Below are 19,468 nucleotides of genomic sequence, written 5' to 3' on the forward strand. Positions count from 1 at the left end.
GTTTTTTTTTTAAAAAAAACTAAAATTAGTGATACTGATATGATGGCGTTTCATTGATTTTGCAAAATCAGATAAGGGTTTTTTTGTATGAAAGTGTGATTTTCTTTCTGCCTTGCTTTAGAAGAATTATATTTTTTAATTGGATCTGGATATCATAACCTCATGTCCATATAATGTTTGATGTTGATCCATTGTTCTGAGTTCATACTGGTCATGTTTTGGTACCGTGCCTTCATCAATATTGATATGATCTGAATTTTTACATCTATTTAGCTTATGGGATTGAATCTAATTATTACTTCCAGGTCCACAATGCATTGTGCTTGGTTCGTAAGAGAGTTTCTAGATTAACTTGCTTTGGTTGTTTTGGTTCCAGATATGATTAAAAAATTGAACCGTTGGAGAGGTTTCCTGAACCCAAAAGATGTCCGTGTTTGTGTTTGAATAATGAACCGCTTTCTTCACCTGATTTTCGGGTCCAACTACACCTTGACCTTGGTGAAAGTAAACCCATGGTGCATTACCCATTTGTTGGTCTTAGTAGATTACAGCCAGTTGAACCTGCTGCCACAAATAGGAGATGAAACGAGCTAAAATGAAGGTAAGACCTAAGTCAGCGGACTCTTCTATTTTATTACCGTGTCGGAGTTCGCATCGAGTCGGGTGCGCATGGGACATGGGTATGGCTTCGACTCACACCCGAGCCTAGTTATAATGTCATATTACTAAATTACTTATATAATATATGTTGTTTTGATATTTTTTTATACAATACAATCATTATACATTAATAACTAAATTATAATAATATGCTTATTCTGTTATTTATATAATAAAGTAAAAATAATAATAATAATAAAATACTTTCGCTACACCTAAATTTTTTGGGATGCGTTGGTCCGGCACTTCACATTATGGTAAAACATATACTTTAAGATTCTTTAAGATCTGGAATGAACCACGTGTCTCTCTCTTCATAGTGTTTCTGGCCGCACCTTGGGTCATGGCCGGCAGTCTTTATCTCGATGGACCTACCACCTTAGCTGGCTGGTCATGCGTTACATTCAAGTAACATCATGATCCACCCAAAGGAGGGTGGCTCTTCCTCCTTGGACCATCTTCCCCTCCAAAGAAAAATAAAAGATATGAAAGAAACAAACTTTACCCCTCATCCTCAACAAACAAAGAGTTCATCTGCTTGTAGCTGTCTCGATTGAGAGACATCAAAAAAAGGTGCAAAAAAATAAGTTTAAATATGTTTACTTTTTTTATAGGTGTTATTTTTTGTAGAGTATAAATGATAAAATCGTGACACTCTAGTAGTTAATGAACTCCACCCATGTTTTGACGAAACTGGGTACGCCATGGTTAAAGGGAAGTGGGGAAGGTGGCACTTGGGGTCTTTCTTTTTAGTCCATGGATTGTTAATCTCTTAGTCAGTAAAAAAAATCTATTTTTTTGCTAAAAAATATGTTCACTGTTCTTGTTTCAAAAACTTTCCTGACAAGTAACATGTTTCGATTATTTCATGTAATAAAGTTTTATCAACTATTTGTTTTACCCATAATTAAAAAACATTAAACTATAAATCAAATTGTGTTAATTTTAATTGCACTTCAAAAAATGGCTTATTATTGAGAATGCGATGAGTGGTTTATTCCACGACTTTTTTAAGAGAGGCTACTGCCCCCTCTTTGTACCCGCCCTCGTGATTTCAGAAGGCATGTTTATTTAAAGCAGAAAAATAAGGGGCTAATAATAGTTAAAAAAAAAATGGGGACGGTTTCTGCAATTACTAATAAGTTGGTCGTTTATATGTAATTATCTCGGGAAAATTTTAAACATCAGCCGACAGCGGGTTTCAGTTCATATCCTTTCCAGTTAATAGGCAGACCGCACACGCCAACGGCACTCCAACTCTTGTCATCGAACTCGAAACGCCCTCCCTTCTCCAGCAAACTACGAAAATACCATCTTCGTTGGTCTCTTCCCACCAGCCTCGATAGGAAACGCTTTCCGTGGAAAAAGTTTCCCATTTCCAGATCGCTTCCCCCTCGCCCTCGGAACCCAAACAGATGCCTACCACATCGCATCATACTCCATATTTTGTCTTGATTATTTAAATTTATTTTAATGAAATATGAAAATTTTATAAACATTTGAATCTGCATCTTTCTTGACTCGGGATGTACAACTTGACTTGAAAGACTCCATTTTAGATCCTTAAAAAAGTTGAAAATAGAAGGGCGTCAATATATAATAAATTAAGTTATGTATAACATCAACAACATGTTAGTAAATTAAATTATATGAGCCCATGTGGGCAGTTGCCCACATGAGCCCACAGTGGCTCAGCAAGTGCAGTCCACTTATTTGGATTTTAAAATCCACACAACTTTAGGCATCTTAAATGCTTAGCTTTTCTATGGATTTCTTTCCTTATCAATCAATCATTTGAAGCTTTTTTAAAAATGTTACGGCTTCGTTATCAATCACTTAAAATGTATTCAATTAAGGTAAATAACTTATATTTTATTTTCAGATAACCACCGACTATTTTATTTATCCACATTTGCTAAAAACAGCTCACGGGAATCTATGACAACTCATTGAAATGAGGAAGAAGGCCGCTATAGAAGATAATCAATCTGTGTAGGGGCAGATTTGGAATATGGGTACCAGCCCAACTCCCCTGGTTATGGTAGAGTGTGGCTGTCGATTGTCCTCTTTTTCGAGGTTCCATTCCCTTTCCTCACTTTTTTTCTTGCTGCCGTTTCTCTCTCCGTTCTAAAAATTGATTCAATTTTCTCGCTCTTCCGTAAAAGGGCAAGAATCCCATTAGCATTTTCCCAGAGTTCCCGATCTTTCTTCGAAAACTTCGTTTGATGCTGTGCTGAGAACCGTCGATTTCTTGAAACTAGGGTTAGGGGTTTGTCGGACGCGAATTGGGGTTTTTTGACTAGGGCTCCTTCTTTAACCCGTTCTCAGGTACCGAGGCTTGTTGGATTCGACGTTTCTGGGGACTAAGCAAGTTAACGCGTCCACGATTGATGGAGAAATGAGATCGGATCGGCAGTGGAATGGCCGAACCTCTCCCTCTCTTCTTCTTTGGAATCTCGAATGATCTCGTTGCTCATTGATGGGGTTTTCGGTTGTTATTGATAATTCGAACGACTTGCTTGCTATGAGGAAGCCGTTCTCTTCGACGCAATGCTGCTAGAGGAATTGCATGTGATATAGAGGAGTCCCGATCTTTGTGGTGACTTTTAAGCCTAGTCTTTTTAAGTTTTTTGGCATTAAGTTTCTTTTGTTGATTCAGACGCGCGTTGGCGTTTTTTAGGACTTCTCTGGGGCAATTATTTGTTTGGTATTTGCCACTAAGAGGGTTATAAATGGGTCCGATTTACTACATTTTGGTGGCGTTTCCTTGTGCGATTGGGGCAGTTGTATTGGCGGTCTCGCACATATACAGACACCTGTTGAATTACACAGAGCCTACGTACCAACGTTACATTGTTCGCATCATCTTCATGGTTCCGGTAAGCTGTCGCTGCTGCTTTTCCCCCTTATCTAAATGGGTTCACGGCATTGACAATGGTTCTTCCTTTCCTTCATCCATGCTTTTATTTTCTGTTCTGAATTGATCAATCATGCCATTTATTCTGATAAATGGAGGTTGTCATGAAGTCTAAGAACAATCAAGAAATTTTTGTTATTCTTTTAACGAGTGACTAGCACGCGTTTAACTGGAAATGATTGAGAGGAGAATCGACAGGTGGAGAAAACAGTGAAAGCCGCTCTTTCTATTGGTCGCCAACATTGAAATTAATTGGTTATGTTCTATCCTTCACCAGTGCATGTGCTACTTGCTGTATGCCTCGTGACTTGGGCATATTTTTCGTTGTAGCTTTGGAAACCCCAGGCGATTGCTTCTGCTGCTTCGTGTTATGACAGTACTTTTTGAGCGTCGCTGGTTCTCTGTGGTATTTACTATTTAGCATGTGGCCGTGAACATCCAGCCGCTCAGAAGTGCCCTTGTTTGAGCCACGGGGATATGTGTATTAGGTTGTTGTAAGATGAGCAAATCTTGCATTCAATACTGAACATACTTAGTAGTTAGTACGACAAACATTTCATTTACGTAATCGATATAATCTTCAACGTGTACAGACAAAAATGGACAATGTGCACACTACACCTAATACTGCTGCTCCACATGATCTGAGAAACTATTAGTTGAGATAATGAATCAATGGTTCGAGTGTTCTATAATTGTCTAGTGCATAAATGCTGAAGGGAAAGCAGCCCTTTTGCTGATAGTCAGATTACGTTTTTGTTGTTTAAAAAGAAAAGCATGTTTTTTTATTCATTCATTTCTGAAGTTTACTGTTGTTTGCTGCATGATTTTGACATAATGGCCTTTATCTCATAATTTCACTGTTATTTCAACAGGTTTATGCATTGATGTCCTTTATGTCCCTTGTGCGCAATGACAAGTCTATTTATTTTAACTCAATTCGAGAAATGTAAGTGCATACCTTTGTTTTTTTTGTTAATGTTGTGTTGAGAATTGCACTGTTGTAACTGCATGGTATTTCTAATTGTTATGTCATGGTGAAGTTGATGAAGGTCAACACATCAAATTGATGAATTTTCTGCTGGGATTTCATTCCTGAAGTTGACTACATGAGCTAATTGGTGAATTTTCTGCTGAGATTGCATTCATGAGTAGTTGAATATATGAGCTAATGTTGTCAAAATTTTCATATGACTGTGGATATTTGTGATTGTTTTCTTCAGTAGAATATCCATTTTCTTCAGTAGATATCCATTTTTCCATAGTTGTGTTTAGGGGTTTTAATATTTCCTTTAGTCCTTAATGTTGTACTTGTCAATAACATTTGTTATGGTAGTTATATGTAAAATCCAAAATCTTAATGATCGCATATTAGGGCCTTATTTTTGGAAATGAGGTTGTCATCACCATTGCACATGCTTTGGCCACTTGGTGGTAATATGTTTTGCTTATACTATATCTATACAATAGTCACAGAAAACACGTTTTTTAAAAAAAAAAAAACACGATAAAAATGTAAAAAATGATGAGAACAAAACGAATACATATTTTTCATGTTTTTTGTGAAAAAAATCCAAATGATTTTTTTTTCTTTTTTTTCACGTTTTATTGCTTTTCTCAATATTTTTACATTTTTTTGCTTTAAAGTTTAAAACTTAAATTATTTATCTTTATTTCTATCATTGCTAAAACAACATTTTTTATCATTTTATGTAGTTATTTTCATGTTTTTTTATTATTTTTGATTTTATTTTACTTTTTCCTATTTTTTGGGATGTTTTCTTTTCTAAAAGTTGCCAAATTTTTCCTGAGATTTTCAGCTTTGCCGAAAAATACGTGAGAAGAACCTAGCCATTCAAATGGGTTAACGATATTTATATCTATGATCTACGGTTTGGGTTATTGGCAGAAAATTTCAGACCTTCATATCCCATCAAAGTGCAAGAGTTGGTGATTTCCACTTGTGAAATTTCATCGTGCTTGCCACTCTTATATGAACGTGGTTTCAACTACAATCCATCATAATGTCTCCTTTCTTTTTCTTTTTTTTTGCTGTTCACTTGTGAATCTCAATGACATGCATTTGTCTGTGCTTTTGTAGACCCAAACTGGGAACAGGAAATAAATCTAGAGGATTGAGGTGGTAGGAAGTGAGTAGGAAATGTATGGACGGTTGTTGACAAGACAATATGTGAACTTATATAAGCACAAAATTGGGATTTCTGCAAAATCAATGTTCTTGAGAAATTGTGACTTCTCAAGATAAGCATAAGGATTCTCAAGGGAATTTGATATTTCCAATCTTCGAGGTTTTGTGTCCCTAAGGAGGAGGTTGTTGATCCTTGTTCCACATGATGCTAGGAATGGAATCTGCAGTTCCTGGCATCCCTTGGACAGGAAGAACAAATGCAGGCCTGAGAAGTGAGAAGGACTACATTTGACTCAGGCAGCAGTGGAAGTGGAGCATCTGTTCTATTCTATGGTCTTGGCATTTGATTCTTTTGATATTCTATATTGATGATGATCATTCTTAAGAGCAGCATTTATATAAGTGTCCTAGAATAATCAGTCTTTTAAAACTGTTATGTGGTTCTTCTTTTGCAAATTGTGTTTGTAGTTGGTACTTGTTTTGGGTCCTTGTGAACTTTATCACATTTTGTGCTTGTATCATCATACCATCAGTTCACTGATCACTAGCATAATTTGAAGTATATGTTCTAAGCATGTATGCTATATGACATACTTTATATTATACATGCATTCTGGAATTCTAACTGGATTTTCTGTGCTTCCAGGTATGAAGCATGGGTCATTTACAATTTCCTTTCACTTTGCCTTGCATGGGTGGGAGGCCCCGGTGCTGTTGTATTGAGTTTAAATGGTAGAGTTTTGAAACCATCGTGGTGTCTCATGACATGCTGCTTTCCTGCCATACCTCTTGATGGGTGTGTATCTACTTGGAGAACATCATAGGTTATTGTTCTTGGCTTGTCAGTTTCTTTCACAACTAATATGACTGCATTTTTAATTTTGTTTTTCCTTCAGAAACTGAGTGAAATCCTTGGAATTGAATTGTCTTACAATGCTATTCTTTTTGTTCCATGCATGTGCTTGACACTCGTAAGCAGCCGCTTTATTCGGAGGTGCAAACAAGGTGCTCTGCAGTTTGTGATCCTTAAGCCTATCTTGGTGACAGTTACTTTTGTGCTCTATGCTAGAGGAAAATATGAAGATGGAAATTTTGGTGCAAAGCAAGCATACCTGTACCTGACAATTGTTTACACAATCTCTTATTCAATGGCATTGTATGCATTGGCTTTGTTCTACATGGCATGTAGAGATCTACTTCGGCCATTCAACCCTGTCCCAAAGTTTATCTTGATCAAGTCGGTTGTTTTCCTGACCTATTGGCAGGTAATTCCTCTAAAAGTTTGGTTTCAGGAGCTACCTTACTTTCTCACTGATTCATGGTGTTTTTACAGTTACTTTTCTTTAAGTCATCCACATTTTGGGCTTTATAGGTAATTTTTTACTTGTGAAAGAACTCATATTGGCTAGATATATCCAAATACCAAACAGATATATTGCTGCAAAATTGTCCAAGGAGAGAAGTTTTACTATTTGAGCACACTCTCTTCTCTTGTGTGCATATGTGTACATGTCGATGACTCTCTTAGTAGCATGATGATCAAAGCTCCCATGATTCTCATACTAGAACATTCATGGAAAAAATCATGCTAGTCCCTTTCTCCATGACCAATGAAAGCACAGAAATAGGTATGAAGATAAGGAAAACTTTGTCTCTCTCCGTCCATCAGTGTTGTATCCTGTACGTTTGAAGTTTGAACATGCTCCATTTCAATTAGCTGTTCAGTGTTCGTAACCAAAAGATGGGGCATGAAAAGTGGTCTTGGAACCACGAGTGAAACTGGAAGTTACACTAGCCTGAAGGCAGAGTATAACAGTTCTATGATAAGAGTCATCGAGTATCTTTCTCCTGTACTAGAAAGTAAAAGTTTGTCTAACTTGCTTTCTCAACCAGGCTATTCATTTTAAAACAAATATACATACGCTGAAATATCACATTATATCTAATACATTCTATGGGGTCAAAAGTGTGCCTAGGCCCTGGTTAGCCACTTTTTTATCAAGCTGTAGTGTCTAGGCACCAAATGTAGAAAGGTTTTCCTTTCTCTTTTTCTTCTTCTGTTTCCTAACTTTACTCTTCTTTGTTTTTATTCTCTTTCCTTTTGGCCTGCCTTGCCCCACTTAGTGTAACACCCCCGAAGTTTAGTCCTGTATTGAAGATTGTGAAGGATCTTCAAGGGCTTATAAAGGGAGACCATTAATGAGATGATTGTCCTGGTTCCTAGCCTTTTTGAGGTTGGATCCAAAACTGCTAGGAGGCAGGTTGGGATCTGCCGAACCAAGGGCCCGAGCCCAGGAGTGGGTCGAGTTGTTATATCTAGTCCTTTTTGAAAGTCCATTTCCTAGGCCTTCCCAATACTTTTGACTATATAGAGTGCATTACTGCAGTCAGTAACACCATGGATTCTTGATAAGCTGGGAGCAACGGACACAAAAGTGCATCCAAGTTGGCTTTTTATTTGGGGGCAATAAGATACATATGTTCGATTGTAATCCTAGATCTGCTGAGTTGTTCTGGCAAAAAAAATTCCTTCTGTAATTGTTTCAGCAATGGTGTTTGACTTAATCTTGAAATAGTTACAAATCTGAAGTAAACTTTCATCTCTTTATAAAGAGTATGACTACTTGGAAAACGTTTAGTTTGAACAATTGTAACTAAGAACGTGTTGGCATGTCTTGCTTTCAGGGTGTTATGGTCTTTCTAGCTGCCAAGTCTCGTTTCATAAAGACTGCTGAAGAAGCTGCTGATTTTCAAAATTTCCTCATCTGTGTTGAGATGCTTGTTGCTGCAGTGGGGCACCTCTATGCATTTCCTTATAAAGAATATGCTGGTGCAAATATTGGTGCTTCAGGTGGACTAACTACAAACTTGACTCATGCCTTGAAGGTTAATGATTTCTATCATGACACGGTCCATCAGGTTAGTTTTTTCCTTGCCTTGCATCTCGTGGCTGTTGCAAACGAGCTATTTTTGTATGTGGCATTCTGTTAATTGCTGCTGCACTCCTATAAGGATGAGCTAAAGCACTGTGGTATACTTTAATATTGTTATGGCACTTATTTCTAAGTTTCTGACCTGTCAATGTTCGATCCATCCATTTTGTTAGCCAATTTGAAGAATCACATTCCTTCGCTTGAATGAAGAGCATAAAAAATATGCTCTTCCTAGCTAAGTGGTTATTTTCACCAGCATGTGGACAGATTGGGTACACTTTGTTCTTTATATTTGTGTGATTTTTTATCCTAGGATTCTCGGTTGGAGTCTTGATGGACGAGTTTTATAGTCTACTTTGACTACCAGTTTTGGATCTTTTGGTAAAACTAGTTTAAGCTAGAACTTTGAGCTCTTCTTGGTTTGTCCTTCCAGTTTGCACCTACATATCACGATTATGTGCTTTACAAGAATGAAGGCGATGAAGGAGCAACTAAGTACCGCTCACGCACATTTGTGCCAACGGGCCACGAGATGGACGCTGTAAGGAGGAATAAAAATATTTTTGGTAACAATAAAATTGATGACATACAGCTTTGCAGCATTTCCTCCTCTGAGGCTGATACCCCTGAAGAACTTGCTGCCACTCAGAAGAAATCAATAGATCCAGAAACAGTGAAATCGTTGTCACTACTAGACTCTTCAAGTTCGTATGTCGAGCCTTATGATCTTGCACTCATAGATCTGGACTTGACTAGCTTCCCTTCAGAGGTGCCTGCAGTCGAAGATTCTGATCAACGGTAACACTATTGGAGGCTGGTATTTGACGGGCTCGTTTTGGATATATGAATGTCATGTCTCAGGCAATGCAGAAATGTACAGGATGACAGAAGTGAACTCAGTGTTGTTGCTTTCTTTTGTTCCGTCTCCGTTATGCCTGAGATTGTATACTTTTCTTTTTTTTCTTGTCTAGCGTCGTTGTATCTAGCATTTGCTCATTATTTGATTCTTAACGTCTCTCTCTCTCTCTCTCTCTCTCTCTCTCTATCCAGAAATAGATAGAACACACGGAAAATACACTCGAACCTGCTTGAAACACTATGTTGCTTCGGAAAACTGAGCAAAAACACATTCCTGTTAGAGTACTTGAAGTGTTACGCAGCATTTCTACACAAATCTTTTGACCGGCAAATATGTTCTAATCGCGTGTGATCCAGTTGGTATTTGTGCTTGCGATGCTTTATACGGTTGCTTCCAACTTGAGCTAACCTAAACCAATAAGGACTTATAAGTCGACCTCAAGTTTGTTGATTAGATCATTCTTATTTGCCATTGGTAGATTTCAAAACTGATTTAAAAGTCAAATACTAATGTGGCTATCTTACTGAAAAATATTTGCAGGCGTTGATTGAATTACATTACACAAGAAAGCAAAGTATACGTCTGATATCTATTAATACGGGCAGAATCTTTACAATCTTCAAAGTATATGCACAATCACAGCAATCTTGATGTTTTATCGTCTAAAGAGTATTGATTTCTCTAACTCCCACAAAATGTTACAATTTTGTCTACAATTGGCTGCAGTGGTTTCACACCTCTAGCCTTCATTTCATGCAATAACTTGAGCGCTTCGCAGCAGCAGCCTTCACGTTGGAGGTACGCACCAAGCATGGCGTTCCAACAAGCGGCGTTCTTGTCGGCCATACCCGCAAACACTTGGTGAGCTTCGTTCAATAGCCCACACTTTCCATACATGTTGATCATGCTTGTTCCAACGAACACGTTCTGATCAACCCCAGCTTTAACAGCCCCTGCATGCACTTGCATCCCTGTCCGGCTATCGATGTTTCCGGCACAGGCCCGGAGAACACTGGAAAAGGTGAAATGGTTTACTCTCTTCCCGGATTTTCTCATCTCACTGAAAGTTCTAATCGCCTCAGTGAAATGTGATTCTCTGTTATAGCACGCCATCATTCCAGTATATAGCACAATATCTCTTCGCAGAGCGTCATTGAACAATCTGTACAGGTTCTCCAAAAACCCATTCTTTCCATACAAATTGACGAGCTCGCTCGCGACGAATGGATCCTTTGTCATTCCCATCTTCAATGCCAGACCATGAACCTGCCGGCCAAGCCTGAATCCACATCTCCTGACCGATCGACAAGCTCTAAACATGCCAACAAGAATCAACTCGTTTGGCACTACGCCTTGCTCTTGCATTTGGATGAAGAAACTAATTGCCTGTTCGCACCTATTGCTTTCGATGCTCCCCAGTATGATGGCTGCCCACGAGAGGCAATCTCGGGTCCGCATTTCGTCGAACACCTGCAACGCGTCATCGAAGCAGCCGCAGGCCAAGTACATCACGATCAACCGGTTAGCCAGCCTGATTCCTGGCTCGAAGAAGGTGCGGTTTATGTGGGCGTGAACCTCCGCGCCATCGAGTAAGGATTTGCATTGGGTGCACTCGTGCAGGAGAGAGGAGTAGATGTCTGAGTTCATGGGGAGGTGGAGGCTGTCCACGAGACGCAGAATGTCCGACGCAGAGGCGGTTGAGACCTGCAAGTGCGGCGATGGCGGTGGTCTTTTGAGGTTGGTTTTGACTCTGTGGTGGCGATGCTGTGGTGATCGAAGAAGAGGGACGCCTGGGTTGGCTTTGTAGATGAGATGCTGGCTCGTCGAAATCGCCATTTCAAATGGAAACACCCTCTCTCTCTCTCTCCAAGATCTTTATGGTTTTCTAAAATTTTTCTTGGCAAATCTAACTGCAGAGAAAATAGATGTTTGTCAACGTTGAAACAAAATAAAAGATGACGAAAATCAGGCGTTTGAATTAGATTTTCTGTTCAGGAAGCATTTCCCAAAGATTAACGCTCAAAAGTAACGAAGAAACGGAACTCACAGGTCCCTTTGTCAATTCTTCTTTTCGGCGATCCTCTTCCTTATGATTCTCTTTACAGTGTAAAACTCGAGGGCAAACATCCTGGCTTTACATCATCATGCCACTATTGACGCCGGTGCACTGCTTCCTTTATTCATAAAAGCAATCTCATAATAAAAACAAAGCATTGTTCTACCACACTACATAATCTTGACTGACGTGGTAACTTAAGTCAGATTCATAAACCTTTTGGAACATGTTTATGGAATGATAGTAGATTGATACTGTTGCAAGTTCAAATTTTGCTTGAACGAACTCCAATGCGACAAACATCTTTGATTTATTTTCGATATGTACGTGTACATGTAAATATTAAAAAATAATTACTTATCTTATATAAAAAAATATATTTCGATCTTAATAAAAAATTTGAAACCATAATTCAGCTCATTTAATACAAAAAAAAAATCCCAACTTTACGGCTACTTTTAAACCCGAATGTTTTGGTGCCAACTCAAACTGATGCAAACACTAACTGTTGATCTCTACATGTTTGATTATGGAAAGGCTTCAATAACTGCATCATCTTTTTCTCAAACTGGGTGAAAAGATTGTAAGTTGTTTGCGTGAGCAGAGTCTCTCGAACCTACTTTTGGTAGCAGTTTTGTAAAAGTACGAAACCCATTGAGAAATTATAATACGTGAGGGGCAACCGACACCAGGAAAGGTGGGCCTTCCCACGTCCGCTACCAGGTGGCCTCAACTGTTAGAATTGTATAATTGGGCCCCTTTTAATAAAATAACTCCATATATTTATTCTTAACTTTTTAAGCGGAAAAGTCACTTTAAAAGCTGATTCAGACTGATGTGATATTGCTGATGCACACCCAAGTTTTATATCATTAATTATTAATTAAGTGAACTTATTGTGACGGATTGTGACTTAGTTTGCATATTATATTATATTATATTATATCATATATATATATATATATATATAATATGCCTCGTGACATTTTTCAACCGTTTGATATGGTCCCTTGTTTATATATATATATATATATATATATATATATTTGTGTTATCAGATGATTAAAATTTTATTACATAAAAAATCATTGCATTGGCGCTAGCAACTGTTTATGTCATAATAACTGTTTATAGTGGGCTTTAATGACTATTTATGAGTCTTTTAGCAATAAAATTTTAAATTATGGTAACGCAACATTCAACAGTATTGACTTTTTTTGGATACCAGATATTGTCAGATTACTAAAAATTAGAAATTTGTTGCTAAAAAAACAGTCATCACAAAAACACTAATAACTGTTTGTAATGCATGCATGAATAGTTTATGTCACTTTTAAAAAATGCTTATGGTGCTTTCAACGACACTTTTAATTTTTAGCAATATGCAACTATCGACCATTTTTTTTATGATCATATGCATTATTTTAAAGAACGTTGAAGATACATCCTAATTGTTAAATACGACATCCTTTTCTTCCTCCCTTTTACGCCCTTAAGTTGTTCAAGTTAGAAACATACAGACACAACGTTGCGTCGATTCAGAGTAGGCATACATGTTGCGTATTTAAAAACCCTTATCCTTGTTTCAACAGCTTTCTTTGCATCTTAGTTCACTCTCAAAACATGATCGCAGCATGACAATGGCGTTTCTATTCTTTTATATTTGTAAGATTTCCATTAGGCGCATATAATTGCAGCGAGTTGCATGCCTTCGCTCTTCGCTCCTTGTTTTAAGGCCATTCCAAACATTGAAAACAAGTGGGCAGGTGGTACAGGGCCAACATGCATTTGAATAACTCTACATCGACGTGTATCGATTGCATAATTTGAGTTTATACTTTGTTTTTTTTTTAAGTGTCGTTTGGCGGTAGAAATACTTTGTGAGTGTTTCATGAATTTGATTGAAAAATTGAAAGACATTCATGAAACATAGGTTCTAATGCACCTTGAATCTACTCCAATCTATCAAAAGTGTCTATCAAAAAATAAATCAGTGTATTTTGCGGGAAAATTCATGCATTTTGCTCGATTTATGTGGGTTCCACTGCATGGTCAGGTACATGGAACATTAACATCTTGTTACTGTTGTTCAACAGCCTCTAAAATTTCAATATTCCCACATTCAAACAAGATGTGGTTGGTTTGGGAAACGAGAGTAGTAAGCTTATACCTATTTGTTTAGTCGGCATATAGAGGGTTGAAAATTAGAGCCTGATAAGGAGCCAAGCTCGGGCCGGCCTGACACTCGAAACCTAGGCTTGGGCCCAGTTCGACTTTTCAAACTTGAGCCCAAGCCTAGCCTGGGCCGAGCTTGATTACATTAAAAAAGTATATTTTTATTATAAAATAATATATAAATGTAATTAATCATAATAAACTATTATATATATATGTACAAATTAATTAAAAAATATAAAAAAATATTGGGCCCACCTGGGCTTATGGGGCCCAACTTGACCGGCCCGATAAGGAACTGGGCTGGCCCGGTACCTTTTTTTTGGGCATGGGCCCAGTCTGGTCAAGTACCAAGCACTCACCCGCGGTCCAACCCGGTGTCCAGCATTACTTGCAAAAAGCTAAAGTTCACCAACCATTTGTAGTAGGGTGAAATGAGGGATGAACCTAAATAGGTCAAGATTGAACTATCTTGCTAAATGCGTATTTAGTGTGATCCAGTTTGAGACCAAGTAGGCTAGTTTGGTTCATAAATGTCAATTTTCAAGATCAACTAGGCTGACAACGTTCGATCTTTGATATTCTACCCATAGTAACAAGATTGTGTTCCTGCTGCCATAGCTTAAGGTCTCAAACTGACTGAAATGAGGAAGATAATCTCCACGAATCCCAGAAGGGATGCTGCGAAGTTGATTGTCTCTTCGGTTCTTGATTGTCTCTTCGGTTCTTGCTTGTCTCATACAGATGGTGTTTGTGCTTGAACTGGGGTTTGGGGATTGTCTGTTGCAGAAATTATTGTTCATAAAAATCTTCAGATGTTGTCAACACATGAAACGTTTCTACAAAAGAAAATTTCATGCCATCAAACCTTTTTAATAAATCAGGATTCAATATAGCAAACAACGACATATAAGAGAATTCTCTGATCCGTTTCCTTCAGAACCAAGTGCACCTAACATTCAACACAATCTACTGTGAAGTACACCGGTGCCTCGTGTTTCACAGGGAAACAAAAAAAGAAATTTGGTGTCCTCACGATGGAGGGAAGGAATCTATTCCGGTCGTACTCCTACAACCCACTGACAATAAATTTTCTCCCTGCAACCCAGTGCATTGCTGGAAAGTCATTCTCTGTAAAGATCTGGGTGGCAAATTTCTATTGAGAAACGTGTGCTACTTCTGACATGAAAGGATTTAATGGCGACCTCGTGTTTCAGCAGACGGAATAAAGAAAGACCGCCGAATTTTTCCCGATCTGTGGTCGTCGGCAGTCTCGGCATGTGGTCGGTGGTCGCCGGAGAGGCCGCGAAACAATAACAAAATTTAGTAGGTAGATTTAAATGTCTCCTTTTTTCTCTGACGCGGAAAGTTATCGGATCGAGATGAGCTCACGTTTTTCACGAGCAGGGCGACTCACAACTGCGATGAGTTTGGCTATGCATTAAAGAAGAAATAAACGGAGATTCCCATTGAAGAACAGGAAATAAACAAGTTCTGCATTGAAGAACATGGTTTCCCGTAGTGAAACAGAAAACAAATTTGTTTCTTCAAGATCGAGTCAAGGACCGCTCAAGTAGGTGGAATTCCTACAACCCATTCGACAATAAATTCTTTTCCTGCAATTCCAGTGCGTTGCTGGAAAGATATTGCATAGAATGGAATTGGGTAAGAGGTTTTCCCTGAGAAGCATGTGCTACTTATTATATGATCAGAAGAATTAATGCCGCCCCTTGTTTCAGCGTAAAGGAGACGGAATTTGCATTGCGATATCCGCCGGTTCAAAAACGTCCGGTATAGGAAAAAATGACATTTGGTTAACAAATCGAATAGGATTTGAATGTAAGAATTCACACTTGATCGGATTAATTACTATTAATATTCTGTTTTAAATAAATACTAAATTGGATTCAAAATTCAAATTCCGTTTTAAATAAACGTCTTATAGCCAATATTCATACGGTTTAAAAATCATATATTATGCAGTTCCAAATTTGGTTGTACGTTTAAAAGTAGCATTCAGATTCAGATGTGAATATATAGTCGGATTCTAGTTAAATTCGAAATATAAAAGCCAAATTCACATACGATATTTATTCATTCGGATTCTAACACGAATTCAATTATGTAAAACATTCAATAGATTAATCTGAACAAAGTAAAACATTTTTTCCGGCGGCTGGCTCCGGCGGCGTGCAACATACGGTGGGCGATGAAGAGGATGTGAGATCCTTCAAAAGTTAGTAAGTTAATATAAAATGTTTCCCTGGGAATGGGTGTCACATCAAGTGACCTACATGATGACCTCACGTTTTCCACGAGCAGAGAGACTCACAGTCACAGCTATGATGAGTTGGGTATGCATTAAAAAAAAAATAAAAGAACAGTGGAGATAGCCATTGGAGCACAGGTCCAAAAGGACAAGGCATCTGTCGGTTGTTGGGAAAAATGTACCTAAGAATTTGAATGCATAAGATGTGTGAACTTGTCACAGTGTTAGATCTACCAACATAATTGACTGCCGCATTCATATATGCATGAAATAACAATACTATGAAATGTAGTATTAATGAAAACAAGGCAATGGTTCCTTTAAGAGGAGGCCTGCCTAGCGCAAACAATGTGAATAAGTTTCTTAAAAGCCTTGATTATCACATTTTTGGGATTAAAAATCAAGAATTTGATGCATTTAGCATCTTGGTACTCTTATTTCACATGTTTATATGTTGATTACTGCTTACTTCAAGATAATTATGCTTCTTTGCTTCATATTAGCATTTTCTTTTTCTATATTGAGATCTGCAAAGGGAAGAACCTGTACCTGAATCAGAAGTTTGAGAATTTTTTTCTCAAGATATACATTTTTCTCTTGCTTGGGCACACCAACATCAGAGATTTTTTTATTTTTTCAGGTTACAGTGTGATCTAGTAACAGTGCTCGAAGGAATTTCATTGTCAGCCGTGAATGTTGGATGTGATATTCCATATGTCGATCAGGAGCCCTTGACACATAGCAACCACTCAAACATTTGAATCATTACCATGGAGGGGCTGACGATTTTGAGACAAGCAGCTTCTCTTAGACCAGTTAAGTGGAGCCCTCTCAGATCATCTTCTTATATGCATGTTTTGCATTTTATGCAGTTCACTCTCATATAACTGCACGGCATGAAAAAAGAGCGTGTGTGTTTTTCTCATGAGGAGTGGAGGCAGGGGAATGATTGTGTTCGTGATTGCCTACACAAATCCACATAAATTGCTCATGTATACATTGATCCCTCGTGGTCATTTTGTCATTTATATGTTAATGCCGGTAAGAATATATGAATCTACTTCAAAATCAAGATAGATTCATAAGACAATTGTTCGAGTGTTTCATGAATTTGCCTTAATTGTTAAGTAGATTCACGAAACACTTACACCTTGTTTCTAGTGCTCCTTTAAAGTCTAAAATTTTCAAGTACTAATGCTCTTCAACCGGGCATTTGCCAATATTAAAGAGTTTCAAATAAATAAGGGCTGCCAACTTTTAACTTCATTCATGTTTCGCATCTTTTTCTTAATTCAACAATGACAAGCAAAATTCTTTAGCGTAACAATGAAAAATTCTTAAAATGAATTGTTAAATGCGACGACAACCGTACGACCAAACTAGATGACAAGCAGTTGATGCGAGGGAAATGTGAATGATCTCAAGTTGAAGTCCCTGAATAAAATTGGTCGATAAGAGGAATCTAGATGGCGTCAAGTTGAAGAACCTAAATAAAATCTCACGCTTAATATTATGTTGATTAAGTTATAAAAAGTTCTTCGTTAGATGTCAGAGAGAGAGAGAGAGTACTGCCATGGAAGAGGATTGGTATTACACTCCACACCACAATGACTGGGTAAGCGGGTCTCAATTTATTTTAAGTGTACTTTTTTTTTTCCTTTTCTGGAGAAAAAATGTTTTATCTTGTTTTATCCAGACATTGACCATCCACAGCCACACCTTCTCTAGATCCTCGTTGTCCTGTTTGGGAAGGAAACAAAATCTTTTGGGCACATTGTAAAGGCATATTCTCTATCTTGTTGGTAGTTTAGTGGCTTTCAAGACATTATGAGGCAGATTCTGTCCATCAAGTTTTTGTGAAGGAGGCCGAATTAAAGTTTTTAAATTTTAATACGGATCGAAATATCATTTTTCAAAATTTTTGTAATAAGACAAATAAAATTTTCTAAAATTTACATGTAATTTTTTATTTTAAGGTGGAGCCATGGCGCATGCAGGACCGTCTTGCTCCGCCCCTGCTGTCTACTAACGTTCAAGCGTTCACTTGTCGAAAAATAATTATGTGAAAGACTTTCCAACCCTTGTTTGAAAAGTTTGTCCTTTTGCCAACCACTGTTTTCTTTTGAGGGTTCCAACTGATGGGAACGCATCGATCGTGTAATTTCCCAATGCGTTATCGTGATGTCTTGATACAAAAAGTCTGGTACTTAATTGTCATCGTCATTTGAACATGAACATACGGAAGCTGCAGGTGATTTCTTGTTGCAGTTATTAATTATGTGCAAAGGCTCCTCATCGATGGGACAAATTTTCTTCACTTTGTTGCCACAATCTCTAAATCATTATCCATATTTAAAACCATGGCCTAAACGTGTTTGAGAATAACAATATCAACCCAGTGTTTGATGAATTTGTCTTAAAGATTGAAAAAAAAAAACATTATGAAATGCTCCTTATTGAACTTAAATTGGAAGAAAATTGGTCAGTTTTCCTACCTTTTTTGTGGGAAAATGAATTCTTTCTCGGAACAGAAATCATAGGTGATCTCATTCATTCCTGAGCATATCAAATCTCATTACAAAACATAAAAAAGAAAAACGCCTTTAAGGTCAAATGAAGCCTAAGAATGCAAATGGTGTGGATTCAGACATTAAAAAATTATTCATCTGAATTCTCGAAAATAGAAAAATTACAAGCACCAAGCCAAACATATGAAATTTTAGTGGGGAGAAAATGTTTAGGAAACCTATATTGGCATTTCATATTTTCTTAGAATATGGGAAAATCATCACCGTCATAGATGTGAAGCATTCATAATAATTTCCACCTCAAAACTTCAAATTTTGTTTGTGCAATTAAAGCCCATTGACCGAATCATTATAAATATATTTTTAATGGAAACAGAGATTACCACAAAAGCGGGAGTGGGCGAATTGACGAAATCTCGTGAGCATTAACTTTTCCATGCATGGGAAAAGGATGAGCAAGGTTGATTCGAAGGAAAGGAAAATCAGTCCGAGTCAGAAGCCCTGTCATTTGAATTCCCGCTGGGAATGTGCCACGTCCTCGCCTGGGCCCACGGGTTTCGCTCGGGATAGGGATGCTCCCTGTTTTTACACGGAAGCTTGGGAAACGGCGGTGCTTATCAGGAAAACCGCGTTTGTTGTCCGCGCGAAACCGGATTCCTTCCTGCGAATATGTCTGGAATCTCGCTGCGAGTATAAATGAGCGAGAGAAGGGGAGATGAGAGAGCCGTGGATTCGGTGCCTGTGACGCGGGAAAAGAAATTCTATCGCGTTTTATTTGGTGGTAAATTGCCGTGCCCTAGTTTTGCTTTGGCCCTCCCCTTTCGTTTTTTTGCTTTCGTTTTTCTTGAAACTTGAGCTGATTTTTGTTTAGATTTATGAGATACTTGAGTGCTTTTTGTTTAAATTGGTGATTTTGTTTCCG

The 19,468-nt window shown here is 37.9% G+C and overlaps 2 protein-coding genes across 2 annotated transcripts; one reads left to right on the forward strand and one right to left on the reverse strand.

The window, feature by feature from the left end:
- The first annotated feature begins 2,723 nt into the window (after window positions 1-2,723).
- Window positions 2,724-9,670, forward strand: LOC116262488 (uncharacterized). The gene is made up of 7 exons (XM_031641918.2): window positions 2,724-3,259; window positions 3,341-3,539; window positions 4,453-4,526; window positions 6,373-6,522; window positions 6,706-6,991; window positions 8,412-8,645; window positions 9,093-9,670. The coding sequence occupies exons 2-7, from the start codon at window positions 3,393-3,395 to the stop codon at window positions 9,459-9,461; spliced, it is 1,260 nt and encodes a 419-aa protein (XP_031497778.1). The 5' UTR covers window positions 2,724-3,259; window positions 3,341-3,392; the 3' UTR covers window positions 9,462-9,670.
- A 412-nt stretch (window positions 9,671-10,082) lies between these two features.
- Window positions 10,083-11,696, reverse strand: LOC116262886 (pentatricopeptide repeat-containing protein At1g31790-like). Its single transcript, XM_031642417.2, has 2 exons — window positions 11,566-11,696; window positions 10,083-11,428 (listed from the first exon to the last, which is right to left on the reverse strand). Exon 2 carries the CDS (start codon window positions 11,352-11,354, stop codon window positions 10,200-10,202), a length of 1,155 nt encoding a protein of 384 aa, XP_031498277.1. The 5' UTR covers window positions 11,355-11,428; window positions 11,566-11,696; the 3' UTR covers window positions 10,083-10,199.
- Window positions 11,697-19,468: the final 7,772 nt, after the last annotated feature.

This window comes from Nymphaea colorata, chromosome 10, assembly GCF_008831285.2.
Source record: "Nymphaea colorata isolate Beijing-Zhang1983 chromosome 10, ASM883128v2, whole genome shotgun sequence".
In the NCBI taxonomy this organism is placed as follows: Eukaryota; Viridiplantae; Streptophyta; class Magnoliopsida; order Nymphaeales; family Nymphaeaceae; genus Nymphaea; species Nymphaea colorata.

Excerpts from the sequence above, each read along its gene's own strand:
- LOC116262488 (XM_031641918.2), top strand. The coding sequence starts at position 3,393 with ATGGGTCCGATTTACTACATTTTGGTGGCGTTTCCTTGTGCGATTGGG. Across the intron at positions 3,540-4,452 it reads GCATCATCTTCATGGTTCCG|GTTTATGCATTGATGTCCTT; the intron begins GTAAGCTGTCGC and ends TTATTTCAACAG. Across the intron at positions 6,992-8,411 it reads TTTTCCTGACCTATTGGCAG|GGTGTTATGGTCTTTCTAGC; the intron begins GTAATTCCTCTA and ends TCTTGCTTTCAG.
- LOC116262886 (XM_031642417.2), bottom strand. The coding sequence starts at position 11,354 with ATGGCGATTTCGACGAGCCAGCATCTCATCTACAAAGCCAACCCAGGC.